Here is a 24409-nt window from a genome sequence, read left to right on the forward strand (position 1 = left end):
AGGGAGTTTGGATGTGTCTATGGAGCTTCCATGACCTTTCCTTGTACAAGTTGTGCTAGTTTCCCCTGTATTGTGTACTGTCTCACCCTTCACCCTCAATATGATAAATTTTGTCTTTTAATAAGCCAAATCAAACCAAACCCTTTGCTGTTGAGTTGATTCTGACTCACAGAGACCCTATAGGACAGAGTAGAACTGCCCCTATAGGTCTTCCAAGGAGTGGTTGGTGGATTCGAACTGCTGACTTTTTGGTTAGCAGCCAAGCTCTTAACCACTGTGCCACCAAGGCTCCTTGTCTTTTAATAGGAGTATTTATACCATTTGCAGTATTTAATAAATTGTTATTTCTTCTCTTCACCTGTTTTAAGGGTTGTAGTTCTTAAAATTTCCTTTATTTCCTGTCTCCTTATAAGTAAACTGCAGTCTTCTTTTTTTTTGGTCTTCAATGTTTTTGAAAATTATATATCCAATCTATAATTTCATTAGTGGTTACTTTTAAGTAGGAGCCCTGGTAGCACAGTAGTTAAAGTGCTTGGCTGCTGAACAAAATGTTGGCGGTTTGAACCTACCAGCTGCTCTGCAGCAGAAAGATGTGAAGTTTGCTTCTGTAAAGACTTACAGCCTTGAAAACACTATAGGGCAGTTTTACTCTGCCCTATAGGGTTGCTAGGAGTTGGAATCAACTCCACAGCAGTGGATTTGGTTTGGGTTTGGATATTTTTAAGTTTTTTCAAAATCCTTTATTTTTATAAGGGGAACTTACCACACTTTCTTCCCTCTGAATGTTCCTGCTACCCCCAACTTTTGTGGCTTTTAGGTACATAAAATTGTTAGAATGTAAAAAAAGAAAAAGACAATATTTTTAAAAAAGATATTTGATATTCACATTAGATGTTATCAGAGGCCAAGATGGTGGAGTAGTCAGACGCTTCCCGAGGTCCCTCTTCCAACAAAGACCCAAAAAAACAAGTGAATTGATTATATACGACAATCTAGGAGCCCTGAACATCAAAGGCAAAGTTGAGGAATCAGATTGAGTGACACAGGGAGGGAGAGATGGTTTGGAAGCAGCAAGAAGTTGCCAGATCTGACCTGGCGGGAGCTGGCACCCTTCAGGCCAGATCGGTTTGCATGTGTGGTGAGGCAACAGTGGCGCTCAGGAGATGTTTTCCACGCTGGGAGAGACCAAGCGGCAAAGAGTCTACCCAGGCCTCCAGCACGAGTGAAAAGTGGCGCTCAATTGGCAAAAGATAAGTACATGTGTCTAACCTACTGCATGGATCAAAAAACACCCCCTTTGGAAAAACTTCTCTCCCATTTACAGATCCTGGGCCGGCTTCAGTGATCATCAAGTCCCTGGGGCTGGAAATAGGACGCATCACGTGCCCTGAGCCATTCTCCCAGCCTTGGAGAGGGAACAAATTAACAAACAGGAAAGAAATAATCTGCCAGCTCCCCTGCTAAGCTGGGAACACTGGGTAGGCACAGCTCCTTTGCCTAGGCACAGGCATAAGGGGTCCATGGACTTTAAATGTCTTTCACCCCTGCATAGACCTGTGTGGGACAATTTCAACAGTGCAGGCCCTCATTACCACAGTACAACAGGGTATATACCTGAAGCCTAACTTCAACTGTATCACCTGTATGGTGAAGTGGCAGGTTCATGATATTTGACACGGCTCTGACCATTTAGCAAGGTCCTCACCTACCCACATCAGGGGCTTGAGGATTGGTGGCTCCACCTATGCCACCTAGCCACCCATGACAGGGGTCCAAGAATAAGTGGTGCCTCCCAGTCCTTACAGCCAACAGCATTGTGTGCTCATAGTCCGGCTGCAAAACCCACCCACCTACGCACTCTAGGGAACAAGGACACACTTTCCTCCTAGACACTCAGGGGCAGCCATTGGCCCTCTGCCTTGCTCAGAGTGTGACCCCCTATGGCAGACAGACACCTGTGCCTGCACCAATCACCCCTGCCTGTCTAGGACTGTAGGTGAGAGCTTCCATCACACACTCAGTGACTGACTACCTGGACACCTAAGCTGAATCCATACAGGAAAAGTAAACAGACTCCTGGGCTCATATACCTAGTAACAGCTCTACTCACCTGGTGACAGGACGTTAGAGCTTCAAAGGTGCCAATAATCAAAATAGCTCACACAAGCAGTCTATTTGGGCATATCAAAACAAAACAAGAAGCTAGGACACAGTAAGCAAAGATGAAATAAACAAATATAATAACCTACTGATGGCTCAGGGACAACAGTCAATATCAAATCATGTAAAGAGGCAAACCATGATGGCTTCAGCAAGCTCCCAAAACAAAGAATCAAGAAATCTTCTGGAGGAAGAGAACTTATTGGAATTACCAGAGGTAGAATACAAAAGATTAATACACAGAACTCTTCAAGATATCAAGTAGGAGATCAGGCAAAATGCAGATTAAGCCAAGGAACACAGAGGCAAAGCAACAGAGGAACTTAAGAAGATTAGAGAAGAGCATAATGACAAACTTAATAGGCTGCAAGAATCCATAGAGAGACACCAAACAAATATCCAGAAGATTAACAATAACATTTCAGAATTAGACAACTCAGTAGAAAGTCACAGGAGCAGAACTGAGGCAACAGAAGTCAGAATTAGTGAGATTGAAGATAAAGCACTTGACATCAACTTATTTGAGGGAAAATCAGATAAATGGATTTAAAAAAATGAAGAAACTCTAAGAATTATGTGGGACTCTATCAAGAGGAATAACCTATGAGTGATTGGAGTACCAGAACAGAGGGGTGGATAACAGAAAATACAGAGAGAGTTGTTCAAGATTTGTTGGCAGAAAACTTCCCTGATATCATGAAAGATGAGAAGATATCTATCCAAGATGCTCATCAAACCCCACATAAGGTAGATCCCAAAAGAAAGTCACCAAGACATATTATAATCAAACCTGCCAAAACCAAAGATAAAGAGAGAATTTTAAGAGCAGCTAGGGATAAACGAAAAGTCATCTTATCTACAAAGGAGAGTCAATAAGACTAAGCTCAGACTACTCAGCAGAAACCATGAAGGCAAGAAGGCAATGGGATGACATATATAAAGCCTTGAAGGAAAAAAATTGCCAGCCAAGAATTATATATCCAGCAAGACTGTGTCTCAAACACAACGGTGAAATTAGGACATTTCCAGATAAACAGAAGTTTAGGGAATTTACAAAAACCAAACCAAAATTACAAGATATACTAAAGGGAATCCTCCAGTTAGAAAATCAATAACATCAGATAACAACCAAAGACTAGAACACAGGACGGAGCAACCAACTATCAACCCAGATAGGGAAGTCACAAAAATAAATAAAAGCTAAAACATTGCAAATACGGAAACAGAGATGTTAATATGTAAAAGATGACAACATTAAACAAAAAACTGGGACAAAAAAATGTAGTCACAGATCTTTCACATGGAGAGGAAGTCAAGGCGATATAAAGAAATAAAAAGACTGGTTTAAACTTAGAGAAATAGGGGTAAATATTAATGTAACCACAAAGGAAACTAATAATCCTACACATCAAAAGAAAAAACAAGAAAAATAGAAAGACTCAGCAAATACAAAATCAACTACAATGAAGAAGATGAAAAGAAAATACATAAAGAAAAACGACTCAGCACAGAAAATTAAGTGGAACAAAGAAACTGTCAACAACACACACACAAAAATGCATCGAAATGACAGCACTAAACGCAAACCTATCAATAATAACACTGAATGTAAACAGACTAAATGCACCAATACAGAAAGAGAGTGGCAGAATGGATAAAAAAACACAATCCGTCAATATGCTGCCTACAAGAGACACACCTGAGACTTAAAGACACAAACAAACCAGAACTCAAAAGGATGGAAGAAAATATATCAAGCAAACAACACTCAAAAAAGAGCAGGAGTGGCAATATTAGTCTGTGACAAAACAGACTTTAAAGTAAAATCCACCACAAAGGATAAGGAAGGACACTATATAATGATTAAAGGGTCAGTACACCAGGAGGACATAATCATAATAAATCTTTACGCACCCAATGATAGGGCTCCAAAATACACATTTGATGTTATCATATTAAAACCATTACATAGAAATCCATATGTTTAACTTGTTTCTTGAGTTCTTAATTTTGTTTCATCTTGGTTTGAATATATCAAGTTACTTTTTCAAGACAGATACATGGGTGGTATTTTTCTGAGCTCTTCCATTTATGAGAATATCTTTCTATTTCCTTCATATGTGAATAAATTGTCTGCTTTAAAATTGGAGGGAATTTATTTTTAGGGATTTACTAGACTTCTATATGCTTACATAATTTTATTAAGGAGAGGTTTTTTACTAGGCTTAGTTTGGCTTATAATTCTCTATGAAGCCCAGACTCAAGGCTTTCTCCTAACACATGGCATAATGCTAAGCTGGCATCTCTCATTTAGGGCTTCAACAAGAACTCATACTGGATCATCCAGCAAACCAAGTGAAAGCCTATAATACCTGGGATATCTGATGTGGTAAGAAACCTGGAGATGCCTGGAGAAAGGCAAGACTAGAAAGCCATGGGTTCCCAGGGTGGTACCACAGAGCACAACTGTATAATATTATCTCTATCTTCTGACTCCCCCTCTCCCAATACACATATACGCACATACCCATATGTATGTGCACACATGTGCGTATATATTAATAGCTGCTGGTTATGGAGTACAGCATGCCAGATATTATGCTAATGCTTTATATATATTTTCTCATTTGATCTTCTCCAAAACTCTATCAGTTAGGTGTAATTATAACTACTTCGTAGATAGGAAACTGAAGCTCAGAACCTTGATGTGACTTGTTCAAGTGACACAGTAAGTAGGTAGTGTAGCTAGGTTTTGAACCCAGATATATTTGACACTGAGGCATAGGTTTTCAACCATGATGCTCTATCTAGGAGACCTTTAGAGCACTCTGAACTCCCTGGCTGAGCAGCATGTGGAAATAAGTTTCAGTGAATGGCCAAAGCAAGAGCAATAGGCCTGGCAGAGCAGAAGAGATGGCCTGAAAGAGGCCCAGATCCCTTTTTATAGCAAGTGGAAAAGAATCAGCCCATGATTCCTACACAGATGGCCTCCTGCCCCCAGGTACTGAAGCTAGGAATCAGAGAATAAGTCTGAGATTAAAATGTGGCCTCTCCACCTTCACTCCATCACTTACGTTGTGTTATCCTAGATAGGCATAGGCAGAGGTTGACAAATTATAGCCTGTGAGCCAAATCTGGCCCCCTGCCTGTTTCTTTAAATAAAGTTTTATTGCAACACAGCCATGTCCATGCATTTATGCATTGTCTTTTGCTGCTTTTGTGCTACAATGGCAGAGTTGAGTAGTTGCAACAGAGACTACAACTACATGGTGTGCAAAACTTAAACTATTTATTATCTAGCCCTTTTCAGAAAAAGTTTGCTGACCCTGATGTTGAGGATTCACTGAGGGGCAGTACTCACCGTGAAGACTTTCTCAGGCTGACCCCGTGCTCTCATGTTTGTGTCATGAATTAACTTCAGAATCATCCAAGCTTCATCGTGTTTTCCAACCTAAGAAATATGAGTAGACAATGAAGTGCTAAGAAGAAATACACTTACATTCCCTGATTTTCCAATAACCATCTTGTATTGTCAGGTCAAACTGAATGTAATTGTGCAAATGTGTTTAGGTAGGTCCCACTGGAACAAGCAGTCTAGCTGGATATCATTGAGTAAATTATCAGTTTAATTGATGTGTCTACAAGAAATAGCACTTTTGGATGGTAAAAATTCATTTATAAAACAATAATCCATGTGTACCTCATTGAGTGAAAAGTTACTTGCTTAGGGAGGAACATTAGTGCTTTTTGGCCATGAGTCAGCTTGTTCGTGTGTTGATTGTTTAAAGCATGTCTCCATGAAACCCAACCTTGCATAGTTCCATCCAAAACCAAACCCGTTGCCGTCAAGTCGATTCTCACTCATAGCGACCCTACAGGACAGAGCAGAACTGCCTCATAGGGTTTCCAAGGAGGGGCTGGTGGATTCGAACTGCCGACCATTTGGTTAGCAGCCAAACTCTTAACCACTGCACCACCAGGGCTCCAATAATAGGAAGGAAATTATACTTCCCAAAGAGGCAAACATACTTTCCTAGAATTAACAAAGAAGTCTTTCCAATGTATATGGGTTACTTGGGTATTTGTAATGACAAGCGTTACCTCCAACAAGAACCGTGGACTTTCAGGCATGAATGTGAGGGCCACCATGGCGGAGACACAGGGGAGTGCGCAGACAATCACAAACACACGCCAGCTGTGGAACTGGTAGGCCGACCCCATGCTGAAGCTCCATCCTGGAAAAGGAAGGGGGAAGAGTGAGAGAGAGAGCTCCTCTGAGACTGCCTACTGGGAAATGAGGTCTCCACAGTCACCATCTCCCTATCCACAGAGGAATGAGCTGACCTGGGCATCAGCCACAGTGACCAGCTCAACTTTGAGACCACTAATAGCAGAACTGAGAAGAAAGGTGCTTGAAACCAAAGAGATCAGGGCCTGAGTACCAGGGTGCATGTGTGTTTATGTACAACCAAATTCCAAAGTCAAAGACAAATTAATTTGGGATAGTACTTTTTTCTAATAGGTCATCTTCTGTTTGTTCCTCCACATCGTTCTCCACTTTTCTCAACGTGGCTGTGTGCCAGGAAACCGACCTCTTGGACTGTGTCAACTGGGCTCCCTTGCTCACTGGCTTCCAACTGGTTTTGAATAAAGGAAGCACGGGTGGGAGAACAAAGGGTGGGAGGAGGGGGAGACATGCTTCATTTCCTTTGCCTCCCTTCTCCCTTCCCCCTGGTTGGACAGAGGTTTGGCAGTGGCTATGTTCACCCCCTGGATTTTCTCCTACAGTCACAGCTCTTGTCAGGTTCTGGCAACCCTGCCCTTCTCCTGCCTTTGGAGGCATAGGAGGGTATGGGATGGCCTCCTGCCACTAACTCCAAGTTGCTTTTTCATACCTCATTGGTTTCTCTTAACCTTTCCCACATCTTTGTAAATGTTGTTGTTGTTAAGTTGGCCCATGACTCATAGTGACCCTATGCACAACAGAATAAAACGCTGCCTGGTCCTGTGCCATCCTCTTGATCAGTTACAGTTTTCATTGGCTGACTTCCGTAAGTAGATTGCCAGGCCTTTCTTCCTTGTCCATCTCAGTCTGGAAGATCCACTGAAACCTGTTTGGCATTATAGCAACACACAAGCCTCCACTGACAGATGAGTGGCTGCGCATGAGGTGCATTAGCCAGAAATAGAACCTAGGTCTCCCACAAGGAAGGCAAGAATTCTACCACGGAACATTCTATGCCTCATTCTTTGTAAATAGTTCCTTTATTAATACTTTTCAATGACGTCTTTGGAGGGTGTCATCAGTTTCCTGACCAGTTCCCTGACCAATAAAATTATTAAGAATTGACAGTTGTTATATCTCTCCACATACACATACAACAGACCAAGAGGGTTTTAAATTTCCATACAGTACTTTCATTATAATAAAAACAAGCATATTGGAATCCAAAGAGAAATCCCTTCAAGAACTGAAAGAAGGTCCCTATTTGAATGAATATAAAATGGTAGAATGCAAAATTCAAACATGGTTCTAAACGAGAAATAATGAGGCATATCAAATCTAACTGAAAACACAGAGGAGATTTATAGAAGCACACATGAATTATGTGGGATGAAATTTTAATTTATAGGGCTTTTTAGGAACAAAAGTTAGGTAGTCTAAATCTCATCCCCATGGAGAGTAGTATAATTATTCATTGTTTACACACGAGCCAACTGAGATTCTGTTAGGTCACCTATGGAGGTAACATAACTTCCTTTAGGCCACAGAGCTGAAGTTACATATCAGAATTTTCTCCACCAGGATTCAGGGCAGAATCTTCTACACTGACACACCATCTCAAGTGCATGCACATACACTCACTCACACTTAAAACACACAGGATTTGTTTACAAATGATGTATATATCAATGACATGCAATATCAATCTTAGATTAATGAAAATGTTATGGACATTTAATATATGAGGATTATGTGGATCACAAAATTAACTATAACGAAAACTTTAGGAAGGGATGGTTAATCTCAATGTTTTATGTAGCCAAAGTTCAAAAGTCTCAAACAGCTAAAAAGTAGAAGAAATCCTATGACGGAACAAAGAAAACATACCTCGTTCACTTCACACTCGATCTTAGAGCTTGCAAAAAGAACTTCTTTTTCAAAGGCTTTCAATCTTATTAAGAAATGGGTAAAAAATAAAAGCCTTAGTTGGCTAAGCTAAGCAAATGCAACATTTTAAGTGTCAGACCACAGCACATTCCATAATCACCAACTGGGTAAGACCTAAAGTACAGGGAGAAAGAGGAAAGACAAGAGAGGGGAAGGTGTCTGGTGTTTCTGTTCAAATAAATTAGTTCGGAAGGTGCAGTTTTACAAACTAAAATAGGATGAAGTAGTCAACCAAGGAGAAAGTCACACTGCAGTGGATAGAGTAGGACACTCCTTGTGGTAGCAGAACAATGCCCTTTCTCCTTAATATGTCCACATTCTAATCCCCAGAACCTGTGAATATGACAACGTACATGGCAAAAAGACTTTGAAGATGTGCTTAAGCTAAGAATCTTGAGGTAAGGGAGATTATACCAATTATCTGGATTGGCGCAAAGTAATCACAAAGGCCTTTATAAGGGAAAGAGGGAGGCAGGAGAGTCAGAGTGAGAGGAGATGTGAGAATGGAACCAGAGATCAGAGAGGAGAGAGATTTGAGGACGCTATGCTGCTGGCTTTGAAGAGGGAGGAAGAGGCCATGAAACAAGGAATGTGGGCAGCCTCTAGATGCTGGAAAAGGCAAGGAAATGTATTCTCCCTAGTCTCCAGAAGGAACACAGCCTTACCAACATACTTTAGACTTCTGATCTCCAGAAAAGGAGTCCTGGTGATGCAATGGCTAAAGTGCTTGGTTGCTAACCAAAAGGTTGCCAGTTTGAACCCAGTAGCTGCTCTGTGGGAGAAAGATGTGGCAGTCTGCTTCCATAAAGATTCCAGCCTTGGAAACCCTATAGGATAGCTCTATTCTGTCCTATAGGGTCGCTATGATTCTGAATCGACTCAACGGCAGTGGGTTTGAACTCCAGAACTATAAGAGAATAAATTTGTGTTGTTTAAGCCACTAATTTGTGGCAATTTGTTATAGCAGCAGTAAGAAACTAATACACTTCTCTTTGTACTATCACTAACTTGATTGATATAAATTAGGTTGGAGAATTTTAGCGCTTCTCTATGCAACCTTAGGCTCCTGCTTTTGTTCAGATGCCTTGGAGAGGATTTCCAGGTGCCTTTCCAAAGATTTCAGGGCTCCCTCTTGACAGCTGTCTTAGGAATGCTGCCCTTCACTCTTCCTGAACATCTCATCAGTGGGTTGAGAGACTGATGGCAATGTGATTGCAGTTTAGCAGTCCCAGCCTATAGAGGAAATTGGACTACAAATACAATCTAAACACAGAAGAGTCCAGGTCTGCTCAGTTTAGAATGTAGAGTTTCTTCAGGTATAGATTCTTTTGTCCAACAGCTAAAGTTTAGGATATCTGTTGCTGTTTAGGTCCTTCTCTATTTGGTTAGCTGTAGAGTCTAACTTCTGGTCCCTTGCTTGGTGTGTGTGTATGTGTGTATGCACATGCACACACTGTCTCCCTCTATATATGAAGGGTGTGTCCTCTACCCATATCTCTTTACATTTATTTGAAATATGATTTTCCCCTCTGTCTTCAAGACTATTTTCTTTTTTGTCTCTCTTTAAATCACCAACAGACCACCTCCTCCTTGCACTTGATCCCACCTCCTATTTTTTTGAGCAATAAACACAGAGAACTTCACTCTTCCATTTTCTCGTTCCTAAAACTTGTCCCCATCTCTGCCTTCCCTGCAGTTACAATGTGTAAACTGTCCATGCTCTTACTGAAGGCCAACCTTTCCACTTGGACTCTAGATCCCATTCTTTCTCTCAAGGATACAGATCCTATAATTACCTATCCTTCCTTTCCAACCCCATCATCATTTTCTCTCACTTTACTGGAAAAAACCCTGCCTTGACCCAACATGCCTCTCCAGCTATTCCTCTGTTCCCCTTCACAGCAAAACTTGTAAAAAGAATGGTCTATAGCAACTGTCTCCACTTTCACACCTACTATTCAAATTGGCTCTGTCTCCGTAACTCCACAGAAACGCCGCTAGTCAAGGTCACCCTCTTGCCAAATCTAATGGTCACTTCTCTACCATCTCACTTGAACTCTCTAAATCAGTCCATATAGTTGACCATTCCCTCCTTTTGGAAAAACTCCTTTATTTCTCTTGGCCTTGCCATCACCACACACAATAGCTTTCTTCCTACTTCACTGGCTTTCCTTCAGTTTCCTTAGCTGCCTCCTCCTTTGACTCAAAAGTTGGCACAATCCAAGCCTTGGTCATCAGTCCTCTTTTCTGTCTACAGGTTCCTCCTAGGTGAACTCATATACTTCCATGACTTTAAGTACCATCTACATATGGCGTTGACTTGAAGGATGTCTTGTCTTCTCCCAGAGCTCCAGAAACATCTCTATCTGCTTACTTACATCTTCATGGAGATGCCTAATGGGCATCTCAAAGCTACTGTGTCCAAAACAGAACTTTTGATTCTCTGCCCTGTTACCAGTGAAAACTCTTGCTTCTCCCTCTATCTTCCCTGTTCAGGAAATGACACAATGCCCCTGTAACCAAATCCATTGCTGTTGAGTCGATTTGGACTCATAGCAACCCTATAAGGACAGAGTAGAACTGCCCCATAGAGTTTCCAGGGAGTGGCTGGCGGATTTGAACTGCTGACCTTTTGGTTAGCAGCCGAATGCTTACCCACTGTGCCACCAGGGCTCCAACACAATGACAGCCACCTGGACGTTCAAGCCATAAACCAAGACTTCGTCCCTGATTCTTGTTTTTCCCTCTCTAGTCTCAATGCCCAACTCATCCGAAAGTCCCATCTCTAAAACATACCTCAATGCCATCCACTTCTCCCCATCTCCACAGCACCACACAGGTTCCAGCCAGCATCATCACTCCTGTGACTTTCTGCAACACCTCCTAGCTGGTGCCCCTGCCTTCCTCAGTTCTCCACAGCCCACCACCCCACAGAAGCCAGAGTTATCCTTTTAAAATGTCCATAAGGGTACTTCACTATGTTGCTTGAAAGCCTCCAAGAGTTCCCAATACATCTGGAATAAAATCCAAGGGTCTTAGCATAGCCTCCAAGGCTTACATAAACTGATTTCTACTTATATATCTGAGCCCATCTGCTTCGCTTCTACTGGTCCCCTTGTTCATTTGGTCCAGTTCCACTGACCTGCTTCCAGATCTCTGAACATACGAAGTTCAATTCCATTTTAGGGGCTTTGCCTTATTTCCTTGAAAGCCCAGCCATGCTTTTGAAAGGATGTTTGTTGTATTTTAGCCAGTTTTTATTTTTTTTTTAATGAGTTCTGAAGTGAGAGGTTTTTTCAGGATATCTAGTCCTCAGTGAGTTCCTCTTTGGGTCTTTTCATTTGATATCTTCCTGCCTGGACTGCTGCCTGAGTATTTGTATGCATGGCTGTCTCCTTTACACCTTCTAGGATTCAGTTTAAGGTTATCTCTTCAGAGGCCCAAATACTAAATTCCACTCTCTAGTGCCTAAAAAAAAAAAAAAAAAATCAGTTGCTGTTGAGTCAATTCTGACTTATGGCAACCCTATGTGTGTCAGAATAGAACTGTGCACCATAGGATTTTCAATGGCTGATTTTTTGGAAGTAGATCGCCAGCCCCTTCTTTGAGACACCTCTGGGTGGACTTGAACCTCTAACGTCTTGGTTCGAACCTCTAACTTTTTGGTTAGTAGCAAGCATGTTAATCGTTTGTACTCCCTCTGGTACCTAGGGCTGTTATTACTGTCTTCACAGCACTTATCACTATCTAAAACTGTCCTACTCATTTATCTGTTTACATGTTATTATCTTTCTCCCCACCCCCACCTCCTCCGACCCCATGACAGCAGAAATTCTGCTTTTCTTACTTACCAATATATTCCCAGTATATACAGCAAGTCCTGGCCCATAGGAAGTACTCTTTAGGTGTTTGCTGAATGAATACAAAGATGGATATACACAAACCGTGTGTTTATGTGTACACACGAGCATGTGCAAAATCACTGCAAGGCAGTAGATACCCAGGCTTTCTTTCAAATTTTTTTTTTTAATTTACTTTAAATAGCAAAACAACCTTGATTTAGTTTTAAAATTAAATCTGTAACTTATATACAGTTTTTTTTTAAAGTTGTACAGCCCTGTGAGTTTGACAAATGTCCAGAATCATGTAATCACTAACATCATCAGGATATAGGACAGTTCCATCACTCTAAATCATTCCCTCCTGCTGTGCCAGGGAGTCTTCTCTCAAGAGTCCCAGCCAAGTTTCTTTTCTGATTTGGGCCCATGAATAAAGAGGGCAAATTCTTACGTTCCGAAAGTCAAAGTTAGAGATACAATTAAAATCAATACTTAAGAAGTAGATGAGATCAGGGCTGTACACAGCCCGATCTCCACCCCTTTCCCACTAGATTAGAACCTTCTGGTGAGAAAGAGGGAGCCCTGGAAAGGGATTTCAATGTTATTCTCCTCTTGGATGAGCCCAATGGGGGGTCACAGACTGATGGATGTATACTGTGGCCTGAAGCGGGGTAGGCACAGTGAGAAACAGCCCTTCAGATGCTTTGTAAAACTAAAATACCAAAACCATAGAGGAGGAATGAGGATCCAGAACAGTGAAAGAAAAACTAGGACAGAGTGGCACTCCAAAAACCAAGGAGAAAGAAGTTTGAAGAATGGAACAATCAACATAATTTAAAAAATTCTATCTTGCTTACTTCTGAACCTACTTACATGGCTTACCAAGAAACATCAGTACAATAGATTCTATGGATTGAACTGTGTCCCCCCGCCAAAAAATAAGGTTGAAGTTCTACCCCGGTACCTGTGAAAGTGATCTTGTTTGGAAACAGGGTCTCTGAAGATACTATCAGTTAACATGAAGTCATACCATATAGGAGTAGGGTGAGTCCTAATCCAACCATAGCGGTATTCTTATAAAACAGGAGAAGAGACACAGAGGGAAAATGGCCACATGAAGATGCATCTACAAGCCAAGAAACGGCAAGGGTTGCCAGCCATCACCAGAAGCTAAGAGAGAACCATGGAACAGATTCTCTCTCAGAACATGGCTGCTAGCCTCCATAACTGTGAGACAATAAATTTCTGTTCCTATAAGCAAAACAAAACAAAACAAAACAAAACAAAAAAACCAAAAACAAAAACCATAAAGTAAAATACAACTCTCTGGATTAAAAATGAATGAAGGAACGAAGGAGCAAAGCCCTGACCACCATCACTACCCAGCCATGAATTCTCAGGACCCCTCCCCAGCTCCACTCCAAGATGGCTTAGATTTGAGTGTGAGAGCTCCACAAAGCCCAAACCACAAACCATATGACATGGAGTGAAGGACAGGAAGGTGAAGCCAAGCCACATTCAACTGGGAAAGTAAGTTGTTGCTTTAGGATACTTATCTGCACTTAGCAAAATGGATTCTCTTAAACGAGTCCTTTATGTTGGCATCATGCCTTTTTGGTCTTAAAAAAAAAAAAAAGATTCTTGCATGGGCGATGGTTCTAATTGTCCTTTGGACTATGTTAAAATATTCATTAAAATGTCATTCGATGGGATTTATCTATAGATAATGCAAATTCCATGCAAGGAAGGACTTCAATTAGAGTACTACAGCAAGGAATTACTGCAGAGCACTAATCAGTGTGGCACTAATAAGACGGTTACGTGTCTTGCGTAATAATCAAGGCCATTTACCAGCCTCAGGCTGATGTGTGCTCTCTGACTGCAGAAACCAGCTGCCACCCCAGTTTCCCAACTGCCGGAAACTGTTCAAGGTGACAAGGCAGACGTATGTGACACACATAGAAGAATAACGTTGGCTCTGTCCCCAATGCCCTGGTGACCTAATATCTACTTTACTGATCTGTATTTGATTGTCAGTTATGTGACATTATCCATGAAACAGTCTTTGGTAAGAAGGCATAGATTTTAGGTGCAGGACACAGATGCAATATTCTAAAAGAAAACCTTGACTATCGTATGTGAGACCAATTTTTAATAGCTAAGAAGTACATCACCTACATATATTTGTCTGTGGTCTCTAATCACAAGGAACGTGGTCAACTAAAATTCTCTTTGTAACAGCGGCTCAAAATCCCATTTTCTCAAGTGACTAACATGCCACTTCATCAGGTAAATTTCTGATTTCATTCCTACAGAAATAAAATGTTATCCCCTCCACAGGTCACTGTTTAAAATGTAAATCCTACAGAAGCAGCATGAAACACTAATCCATGGCTAGACCCTGAGGCTGTCATTCATCTAGTATCATCTAGTGACTGCACACGACTTAACCAGGTGCAGCTGGGCAGTCCCTGTGGATGATACCTGCAGGGATTTTCCACCTCCTTCTCAATTTGTAAAAAAATAAAAAAAGGGGGGTGGGTGGGAGGTGGGGTGGGTGAAGGTAGTTAAATAAGCTATGGTACAGTCATGCAACAGAACATTATATAAAACTATTGTAGAAGAATGAAGTAGATCTTTCTGAAATGATATGAAAATGTCCAAGTTACACTGCTCAATGAAAAACAGCTCTTTTCAGAACTGTGTAAATAGTAGTGATTTTATTTTGATATAAACCAAAACATATCATTATATATAGAAAATAAGTGGGCAGAATAGGTACCATGGTTACTCAGGGCAGTGGGTGGAAGCTACCAGGGGCTTTCACTTTCCACATTATTTCTTTAATTTCTGAATTTTATACCACTTTATATTACTTTTTACTCAAAAAGAAAAAAAAAACTTTTAAAAGAATTGCAAGTCTTATATTTTTATGAGACACAAGCGCTGATAGAACAGAGGGGCGAAGGAAGCTGGAATTCTAACTGTGACACTAATCAACATCCATACACTTTTCTGAATTAAACTAATGTTAATTCTGATTGCGATGAGTAAACACTGACACTACAGAAATCATTTCTGGATACCAATGAGAAAGGGCCAGAGCATACCCTTGGTGGGACACACAACAGTATTCACAGACCTTTAATCTTTTAATCCATAAACCCCACCCCGCCAAAAAAAACAAACAAACCCGCTGCCATCGAGTGGATTCCGACTCTTAGCGACCCTATAACCCATAAAAACCCCAAACCCGTTAACACTGAGTTGATCCCAACTCATAGTGACCCTATAGGACAGAGTAGAACTGCCCCATAGGGTTTCTAAGGAGTGGCTGGTGGATTCAAACTGCCAACCTTTGGGTTAGCAGCCAAGCTCTTAACCACTGCACTACCAGGGCTCCCTATAACTCAAACCCCCTGCCATATTCTAATCTTGGATTTGTAGGAGTAGAGGCCAGTTGCTCCTTGGACCACAGTAGTGTGAGCACTGTTACTAACAATGATGCACAAAGCAATCACATTCAGAATAATTTGCAGGCATCTGCCCACAGCACATAATCATGCTTGCAGAAAGTGAGAGCCAATTCAACCAGAATTATATGTCCCAGGGAGAGGGTCCAAGGGTTAAATTCCAACTAACGGCAGTATCATCTGTCTCAAAGAGCAGGCCCAAGTGACAAGCTGACGTTTCCTGTTAGTTTCTATATTCCTGTTACCGAGCTCTCTGTCCTGCCATTTGAAACGCACAGAGCCAGAGGTCAACAGAGGAAGGAAGTCACATTACGCCCCTAGTTCCTTAGTCTGACTTGTGACCCTAACCACGCTCTCTAAGAAGCAAATTCCCTGGTGGCTTTTGTAACTCACAAAATTCACGGGCTTATTTTTCAGGGTAATTTATTCCAAGACATCTTCTGTGAGTCCTCCAAATACGAAAAGAACAAATAAAGTGATCTTTCCAGATAGAGTTCCTGGAATAAGTTTCAAGCATGGGATTTCCCAAGCTCTACTGAGAGAAAAAATGAGTCCAAGTGCTTCGAAAAAGGCTGACAGCATAGAATGTATGTGTGTTTTAAACAAAGGTCCTTTGGGATTATCTTTTGTAAACAGACAATAATGAAGTATTAGTATTATAATAATATAGGTCAATTCAAATTTTATCAAAGATACTTTTATACAAATATATGCCACTACAAGAGTATATAAAACCAAAACCCAAACTTGCCGTCACTGAGTCGATTCCAACTCGCAGCAACCCTAAAGAACAGAGAAGAACTGCCCCATAGGGTTTCGAAGGAGCGGCTGGTGGATTCAAACTGCTGATCTTTTGGTTAGCAGCCACAGCTCGCCGTAGCTCTTAACCTCTGTGCCACCAGGGCTCCACAAGAGTATATAGGATAGTCAAATTCTGATCACATACAAATGAAGCTTAGATCATAAATACATAAAAACCCAGTTCATTACTCTATAGATGCACATTGTATAATTCATATTTATTATCTTATAGCATATATAGGCACACGTTAACTTTCCCTCTGTTTTACTCACATATTTATTTAAAATGAAATTATATGTTTAGAGATTTATGTTTATATATAAACTCTTATATAAGTTGATGCCCATAGATAAACAATCATAAATCAATTATGTTCATTTTGTGAACAGATATAGCCTGAGGCATTGGTGGTTCAATGGTAGAATTCTCACCTACCATGCAGGAGACCTGGGTTCATTTCCCAGTCAATCCAACTCATGCACAGCCACCATTCGTTGTCTGTCAATGGAGGTTTGCGTATGGCTATAATGCTGAACAGGTTTCAGTGGAGATTCCAGACTAAAACCAACTAGGAAGAAAGGTCTGGTGGTCATATTCTGAAAATCAGCCAATGAAAACCCTATGAATCACAATGGAACATTGTTCAATCCCCATCTGATCAAGCAGACTGCACAGGACCAGGCAAAGCTTCATTCCACTGTGCATGGGATCGTCATGAGTCAGGGCAACTCGACAGTAGCCAACAACAACAATAGTCTCAGGAGACTGAAAAGCAAACAAAACCCAACATTGGGAATTCTAACATTAGTTAGAACGCTGGTCTTATAGACCCTAACGCTCACTCCAGAGCTAAGATTTTCTCTGATTCTAAGATCTTGTGCCTTGACCCAACAAGGTCACAAGAAAATCTCTCGAGTATAGATCCACGGTGAGAAATGGAACACTTTCAAAATTAAAACAGACAAAAAACTTGTAAACTGCAGTTGGTTATTCAGACACAAGAGGCCAAAGGTTGGAGTTTTGACAAAGTAATGTTGTCTATTTCATATACTAGCAACTCAGTCAATTTGCTTTCAAGGTAAGGTATTCTTAAAATACTTTTCAAAAAACAAAAATCAATGCTCTACACAACTTCATGGTACATTCTATTTCAGATCAAGTTTGCTTTCTGCTGTTTACACAGTCTCAGAAAAGTCTTGCTCATGATCAACAAAAGCTCTCTGTCCATTCCCAAAAGATTTTTAGGGTTATGTCTAATGGAATCCATTCTTAGGTGAAAGATTATTTTCTCCCCAAGGGGGACAGCAGGATAAGGAGGGGGCTATAATATTTTCAGTGTTATGACAACAGAGTCCCAATACTCTTTGTTGCTGATGCCAAAGGTCATGCTTGTACACCTCCACAAACTGTTGACCTATCTAACCTGCTTGTCTTTTTCTAACCCCATTTGTTGCCCATTGCTTCTGATCCAGAACAAATCATTTAACATTTGACAAGTGAAACAGCTACTGAGCTTATGACTCAGGCCCAAAATGACCCTTAGAGTTCTGTCATTTATGTCAAAGAAATTCCATCCTAATGGGCTAGGAAATACAGGCAACCACAATGATCTGGGAGCTCTAGCTTCCGGTCCTTGTGCTTCAAGCAAGGGGACTCCAGACCTCCCCTCCAAGTACTACAAATACTTGTATATATAGCAGATGTTGATTCTAACTGACAGTGACTCCATGTGTTGCAGAGTAGAACTGTGATCCACAGGGCTTTCAAGGCTGTGATCTTTTGGAAGTAGATCAGCAGGCCTGTCTCCTGAAGCGCCTCTGTGTGGATTCAAACTGCTAACCTTTCAGTTAGTAGTTAGCAGCCAAGCGCTTAACCTTTTGCGCCACCCAGGGTCTCTTATTCCAAGAAGAGTGGATAGAAATATGACTCTGGAGAGGTCCAATCTATTAGCCCCATAGCCAGATATTGTTCACCTGTATCCAATTTAACCCCACAGAGAAGGTCCTTCAGATCAGCTCTAGTTCCCGAAGCTTACTGTCACCAAATGCTCCCCAAAAGGCCCCAGCTCAAGTGGTGACACTCCACCTTCCTCAGAGCCTTCCAAACCAGAAATGTGGGGGACAGCCTCTACTCTCCCCACTCCCTAAATTCAGTCAATCATGGAGAAATGCCATTCTGTTTTCTGTGTTTCACCCAAACCCTTCTCCTCTCCATCCCTGCTTTAGTCGAGGCCTTGTCATCTCTTGCCTGGATCCCCTAACAAGCTGACCTGCACCTGGCATGGATCTGTATGGCTGTACCCACTGCTGAAATACTGAACTATGCCTGTCATGGTTATTGCCCTGTGCCCTGGAGCCTTGAATCTCTCCATTATCCAGCAAATCAAGGGTTAACAACTGGCCCATCCAGGGGTCTCTGGGACTTGGCTTCTTCTTTTCTGACTGGTCAATGCTTTTGTGTTAAATAATTTTAACATCACCTTTCTTTAATAGAGCTCCCAGATACCACTTCCAATCCATTTTCCCTGCACCTTCAAAAGATCTTTCTATAATACCAATCTGGTAACATCACTCACTAGCTTAAAGCCTTTCAGTTGTCCTCTGTTGTCTCTTCATGGTAGAATCCAGATTCTTTAGTGTGGTCACAGGCCCTCCAAGAACTGGCTCCTGCCTATCTCTTTAGCCTCATCCCTCACCAAGTCCCTCCCTCCACCTTTTGCTACAGCTGTGTAACATCTTTGCATCTTTGCCATCCCCTTTGCCAACCTGGAGAACTCCTACACTTCGGTCTTCTATTAATCAAGTAGAGAGGAAGGTTGTTGTTGTTAGGTGCCCTTGAGTCAGTTCTGACTCATAGCGACCCGATGTACAACAGAACGAAACACTGCCTGGTCTGGAGCCATCCTCACATTATTGCTGTGTTTGAGCCCTTTGTTGCACCACTTTGTCAATCCATCTCTTTGAGGGTCTTCCTCTTGTTTGCTTTACTAAGCATGATGTTCTTCTTCAGAGACTGGTCCCTCCTGATTACATTGTCCAAAGTATGTGAAAAGAAGTCTTGCCATCCTTGCTTCTAAGGAGCATTCTGACCATAATTCTTCCAAGACAGACTTGTTCGTTCTTCTGCCAACATCATAATTCAAAGGCATCAATTCTTCTTCTGTCTTCCTTATTCTTTGTCCAGCTTTCTCATGTTTATGAGGCTTGGGTCAGGTGCACGGTAGCCCTCAAAGTGACATCTTTGCTTCTGAACACTTTAAAGCAGCTTTGCCCAATGCAGTATGTCATTTGATTTCTTGATTGCTGCTTCCATGGGCATTGATTGTGATCCAAGTAAAATGAAATCCTTGACAACTTCAATATTTTCTCCATTTATCCTGATAATCAACATCAGAGAGGAATATCCTCTGTAAATTCTTCCTGGACACGTTAAAAGGCTTCCTCCACTGAGCTATCTTGCATCCTGTAAACCCCACAGCCCTTAGCACAGGGCCTGGCATAGAAAAAAGTCACACTAGATAGTGTTTAAACCCATTTCTGTCATGTCATTTCTGACTCATAGTGACCATACAGGACAAGACAGAACTGCCCCATTAGGGTTTCCAAGTCTGTAAATCTTTCCAGAAGCAGACTGCCACATCTGTCTCCTGTGAAGCAGCTGGTGGGTTCAAACTTCTGACCCTTCAGTTAGCAGCCAAGCACTTTAACCACTACATCACCAGGGCTCCTTAGATAGTGATTAACCAAAAAAACCAAACTCATTGCCACTGAGTCGATTCCAGCTCTAGAGACCCTACAGGACAGAGTAGAACCGTCCCATAGGGTTTCCAAGGAGCAGCTGGTGGATTTGAACTGCTGACCTTTTGGTTAGCAGCCGTAGCTCTTAACCACTGCTGCAAATCTCTTCCTTGAAGGTAGGGGACATGTCTTATTCATCTTTACTCCAATGCTTGCCAAAGAGTAATCACTAAATAAATGCTTATTTAATTAATCAATGAAGAACCTACTGTCATATTTCTTTAAAATCAGAGTTTTCCTAGTACATTCAAAACTTACTTTTTTTGAGACATGTCTATTATGTTTTCTAACTTCCAAATAACATGGTTTTTTTTTTTTTTTTTGGTAACTGATTTCTAGCTTAATTTCATTGTGTAAAAGCACATGTTTGGTATGATTTAAGTTCTCTGAAATATGTAGTAACTGGCTTACAGCACAGTATGTGGTCCATTTCTGTAAACATTCTGTGTGTGTTCAAAAATAATGTATGTTTTGCAGTTACTGGATACAAATTTTACATATTTTCATCAGGTCAAGTCTGTTGATAATATTCAAATCTTCTGTATCTTCTTACTGGTTTTTTTCTACTTGTTGCATTAAATTCTTTTTAATTGTTTTCTGTGGAAAGGTTAATCCAAATAACAAAACCCATCACATCACTGGAAATTAAGGGAAAACAATTATATTCCTTTGTCAACACACTTCTTGATGTCCGAGTGTCTGGCTCAGGTTATTATCACTGAGGAAATGGTGAGTCCATAACAGGAAGAGAGAGGAAGAACGCATTATCTAAAATTATGATTCCTTGAATTACCACTGAGACACAAAATGGAGTCATTCAACTTCTAAAATCGTAGTGGTAAAAAATCAGACACAACAGAGCCATAAGATGCTTCAAATCTGCTCACTTGTACTCCAGTACAAATACACATCCTAGCTAGGTATGTCCCCAAACTCTTCTGTGGTAACCATCATTTTTATTACCTTGTTTCAACACGTTACCATGAACTCATGACTTTCAGTAAGTTGGAGACGATAAACAGAAGTTTACTAACAAGAACGAACGATGAAAACATCTAACCAGGCTTTGTTGGTGTGGTGAGTCTGGTTCCATTTTTTTTTTCTTCACTCTTGCTTTTTCTCACCTGAGCTTCTAATTCCTCCCTGACAGCCAGACAGGGAAGGTTTCATCCTAGAGCAGTTAATGTATTTTCTCATGGACAAACTTAATACTTCCCACACACAAACTGAATTTCCTTTCAGGGGGAAAAAAAAACCTCATAATACACTGACATGTAATCCTAAGGGGCACACCTTAAAACACATCTTTAAAGCATGCTTCACTCACATTGTCTGAAGATCAAACTTTGGAGCCCTCATCAGTTAAACTGTTGGCAGAAACCCAGTTCACTTTTGCCCACCCCTGATTTATGACCCCGCAGGAGACATACAAATGCTATTTCTCCTCCTCATGCTTCCTTTGTTTCCAAATGTCAGGCATCTACCCAGAACTAAAGTTCACCTTTGCTCTCTGGAAAGGCTGACTCCCGAGGTCATTAATCTTGGCCCAGAAATAAGTTCCAAGCTGCTCTGACTGTGGAAATGACTGGACCTGGTGTATCCTGGGGAAGGGCTTTCTAGGGCTATGGCGCCAGAAAAATCAATCCCAGAGTGACTGAGTCTGGGACTCGTGCAGCAGTTTTTCAGTCAATATCACCTTCTTTGGCTGCTACTTAGGAGGAATGATCTAATAACTCAGGGGGCCCACAATGACAAAGCACCAGAGCACAGGCAGACGGATGCCCTAGGCAGACGCAGGAGTAAAACCAGCTTTGACTGGAATACTAGTTCTCAGCACTTGCAGATTCACATGAGGCCTCCTTTCCCCTCATAACAGTACACCTACTTGAACTATAGATTTGGTAAAAGATAGGAAGCCTTGACTGCCAACTGCAGGCTCCAAGAGAGACCTAGGTGTAGTGGGTTCAAGGTGTGCTGCAGATTGCCAGAATATGTATAGCAATGCATCCACCACGTGCCAGGCACCTCACACACATCATCTTGTTTAGTCCATCAACAGCCCTGCTGCCCCCCAGGTAGGGTTGTCAGATAAAATACAGCCCACCAGTTAAATTTGATTTAATTTTTTTTTAGTATAAGTATGTCCCATTCAAGAGGCAGTTCAGTGGTAGAATTCTCACCTTCACGTGGGAGACGTGAGTTTGATTCCTGGCCAATGCACCTCTTGTGCAGCCACCACCCATCTGTCTGTGGAGGTTTGTGTGTTGCTGTGATGCTGAACAGGTTTCAGCAGAGATTCTAGGCTAAGACAGACTAGGAAGAAAGGCCTGGTGACCTCCTTTCATAAATCAGCCAATGAAAACCCTATGAATCACACTGGTCTAATCCCATCGGGCTAGGGGTCACCATGAATCGGGAGCTGACTTGATGGCAATTAATAACAACGTGTTCCATGCAATATTTAGGACATACTTACAGTATAAAGTTATGTGATGTTTATCTGAAATTCAAATTAACTAGGTGCCTTGTATTTTTATTTACTAAATCTGGTCACTATACCCCAGGAGACATTTGGCAATGTCTGGAAATATTTTTGGTTGTCGAAGCCAGGGGGAGAGCAGGCTACTACTGGCATCTAGTAAGTCGAGGCCAGGGATGCTGCCGAATATCTTAAATCTTGAGAAACCCTGCTGTCAACCAGTCACTGTGCCCATCCCCTTCACAGATGAGACACTCTTCTCAAAGCTAATAAAACCAAGGCTTAAGAATACTTTGAAACTGTTTTTAAACAGAGATTTGGGAACAGACTTTCAGAAGATCTCAGATTTCTTTCCTTCATGAATGAGTTTTGTTTTTATGTTAGTTTTTGCTACTAAATTTTTACGGTCTTTTAATTTTGTTTTTCTTTTGCTATAAAACTGATCCGTAGGGGCTGTCATTTTTCTCCTCAGACACTTTTAAATGCACCCGGAAGAACAAGTAAAGGTTACATACAATAAAAAGAGCAACAAAATGTTTTTTCCCCTGTGGTTTTGATAGAGTATAGCATTCTCTAGCAAACATTTTCTGATAACACTTGCAGCTTATAAATGGTTATTACCATAGAAAACGTAATAACCATATAGTAATAACCATATATTTCCTAAAACATTTGTATTCTTGTTTCTGTAAGGGTCGCAGGAGTTTGTTCTGAAAATTCCCTACTAATCCTCTGATCCCACTTATATGAAATATCTAGAATAGGTGAATGTATACATACCAAAGTTTATCAGTGGTTACCAAGGAGGGGTGGGAGGAGAAAATGGGGAGGTATTGTTTAAGGAATACTGAGTTTCTGTTATAAAAAAAAAAAAAACCCAAACCCACTGCCGTTGAATCGATTCTGACTCATAGTGGCCCTATAGGGTTTCTAAGGCTGTAAATCTTTACGGAAGCAGACTGCCACAGCTTTCTCCCGTGGGGCCCAGTGGTTTCGTACCGCCAACCTTTCAGTTAGCAGTCCAGCGCTTTAACCAAGGGTGATGAAAAATTTGGAAACTATAGTGGTGAAGGCTGCACAACAAGGTGAATGTGATTAACAGCACCGATTGTACACATAAAAATGGTTGAAATGGCAAATGTTTTGTTAGCTATATTTCACCACAGTAAAATTAAAAAGAAAAAAAGTGATAGTCACACCTGCTTCAGGTCTTGTTGAGTGATTATTGGAGATAAAAATGGCATACCCCTTGGCCCAGTGGACCAGTTCCTTCAACCTTTATATCTGCGTTCAGGAGAGACAAAATAGGGACTTACTAGGAAGACCCACCCCTTGGGCACAAATCCAACCCATGTTCTCCAGCTCAGCTCTACTAAGAAAACAGATTAAAAAAAAAAACAAAACCCTACTAATCTCCAAGAATTGGGAAACTGAATCCTTAGTCAGAGCACCTGTCTTCAACCACATGTCCCTACAAGTTTAGTCTAATAAAGCTCTGCCCAGCCTCCTGGAGGGGTCCTCACTGGGTTCCATGTGACCTGAACCTAGAACTCTGGGAAGCTTTCGTTCTCTTCTGGTCGCTCCCTCTCAGGTCCTGCCTCCTGAAGTCCAAGTCGGTGCCCATCCATCATCGCACCATGATTCCAGTATCACCAGTGTCTTCCCTCTGCACTCATCTCCAAATTCA

General features: G+C 41.3%; 1 protein-coding gene across 2 annotated transcripts in view; it reads right to left on the reverse strand.

Annotated features, from left to right (window-relative positions):
- The window catches only part of SV2C (synaptic vesicle glycoprotein 2C), a 271512-nt gene that overhangs the window by 48402 nt on the left and 198701 nt on the right, over positions 1 to 24409 (reverse strand). For both annotated transcript variants that reach the window (XM_023729500.1, XM_004374485.2), the window contains 2 exons: positions 6262 to 6395; positions 5522 to 5611 (listed from right to left, as the gene is read on the reverse strand). In XM_023729500.1, the coding sequence (XP_023585268.1) occupies positions 5522 to 5611; positions 6262 to 6395 (224 nt within the window). The remainder of the gene's footprint in view (positions 1 to 5521; positions 5612 to 6261; positions 6396 to 24409) is intronic.

This window comes from Trichechus manatus, unplaced genomic scaffold (genome assembly GCF_000243295.1).
Source record: "Trichechus manatus latirostris isolate Lorelei unplaced genomic scaffold, TriManLat1.0 scaffold00029, whole genome shotgun sequence".
In the NCBI taxonomy this organism is placed as follows: Eukaryota; Metazoa; Chordata; class Mammalia; order Sirenia; family Trichechidae; genus Trichechus; species Trichechus manatus.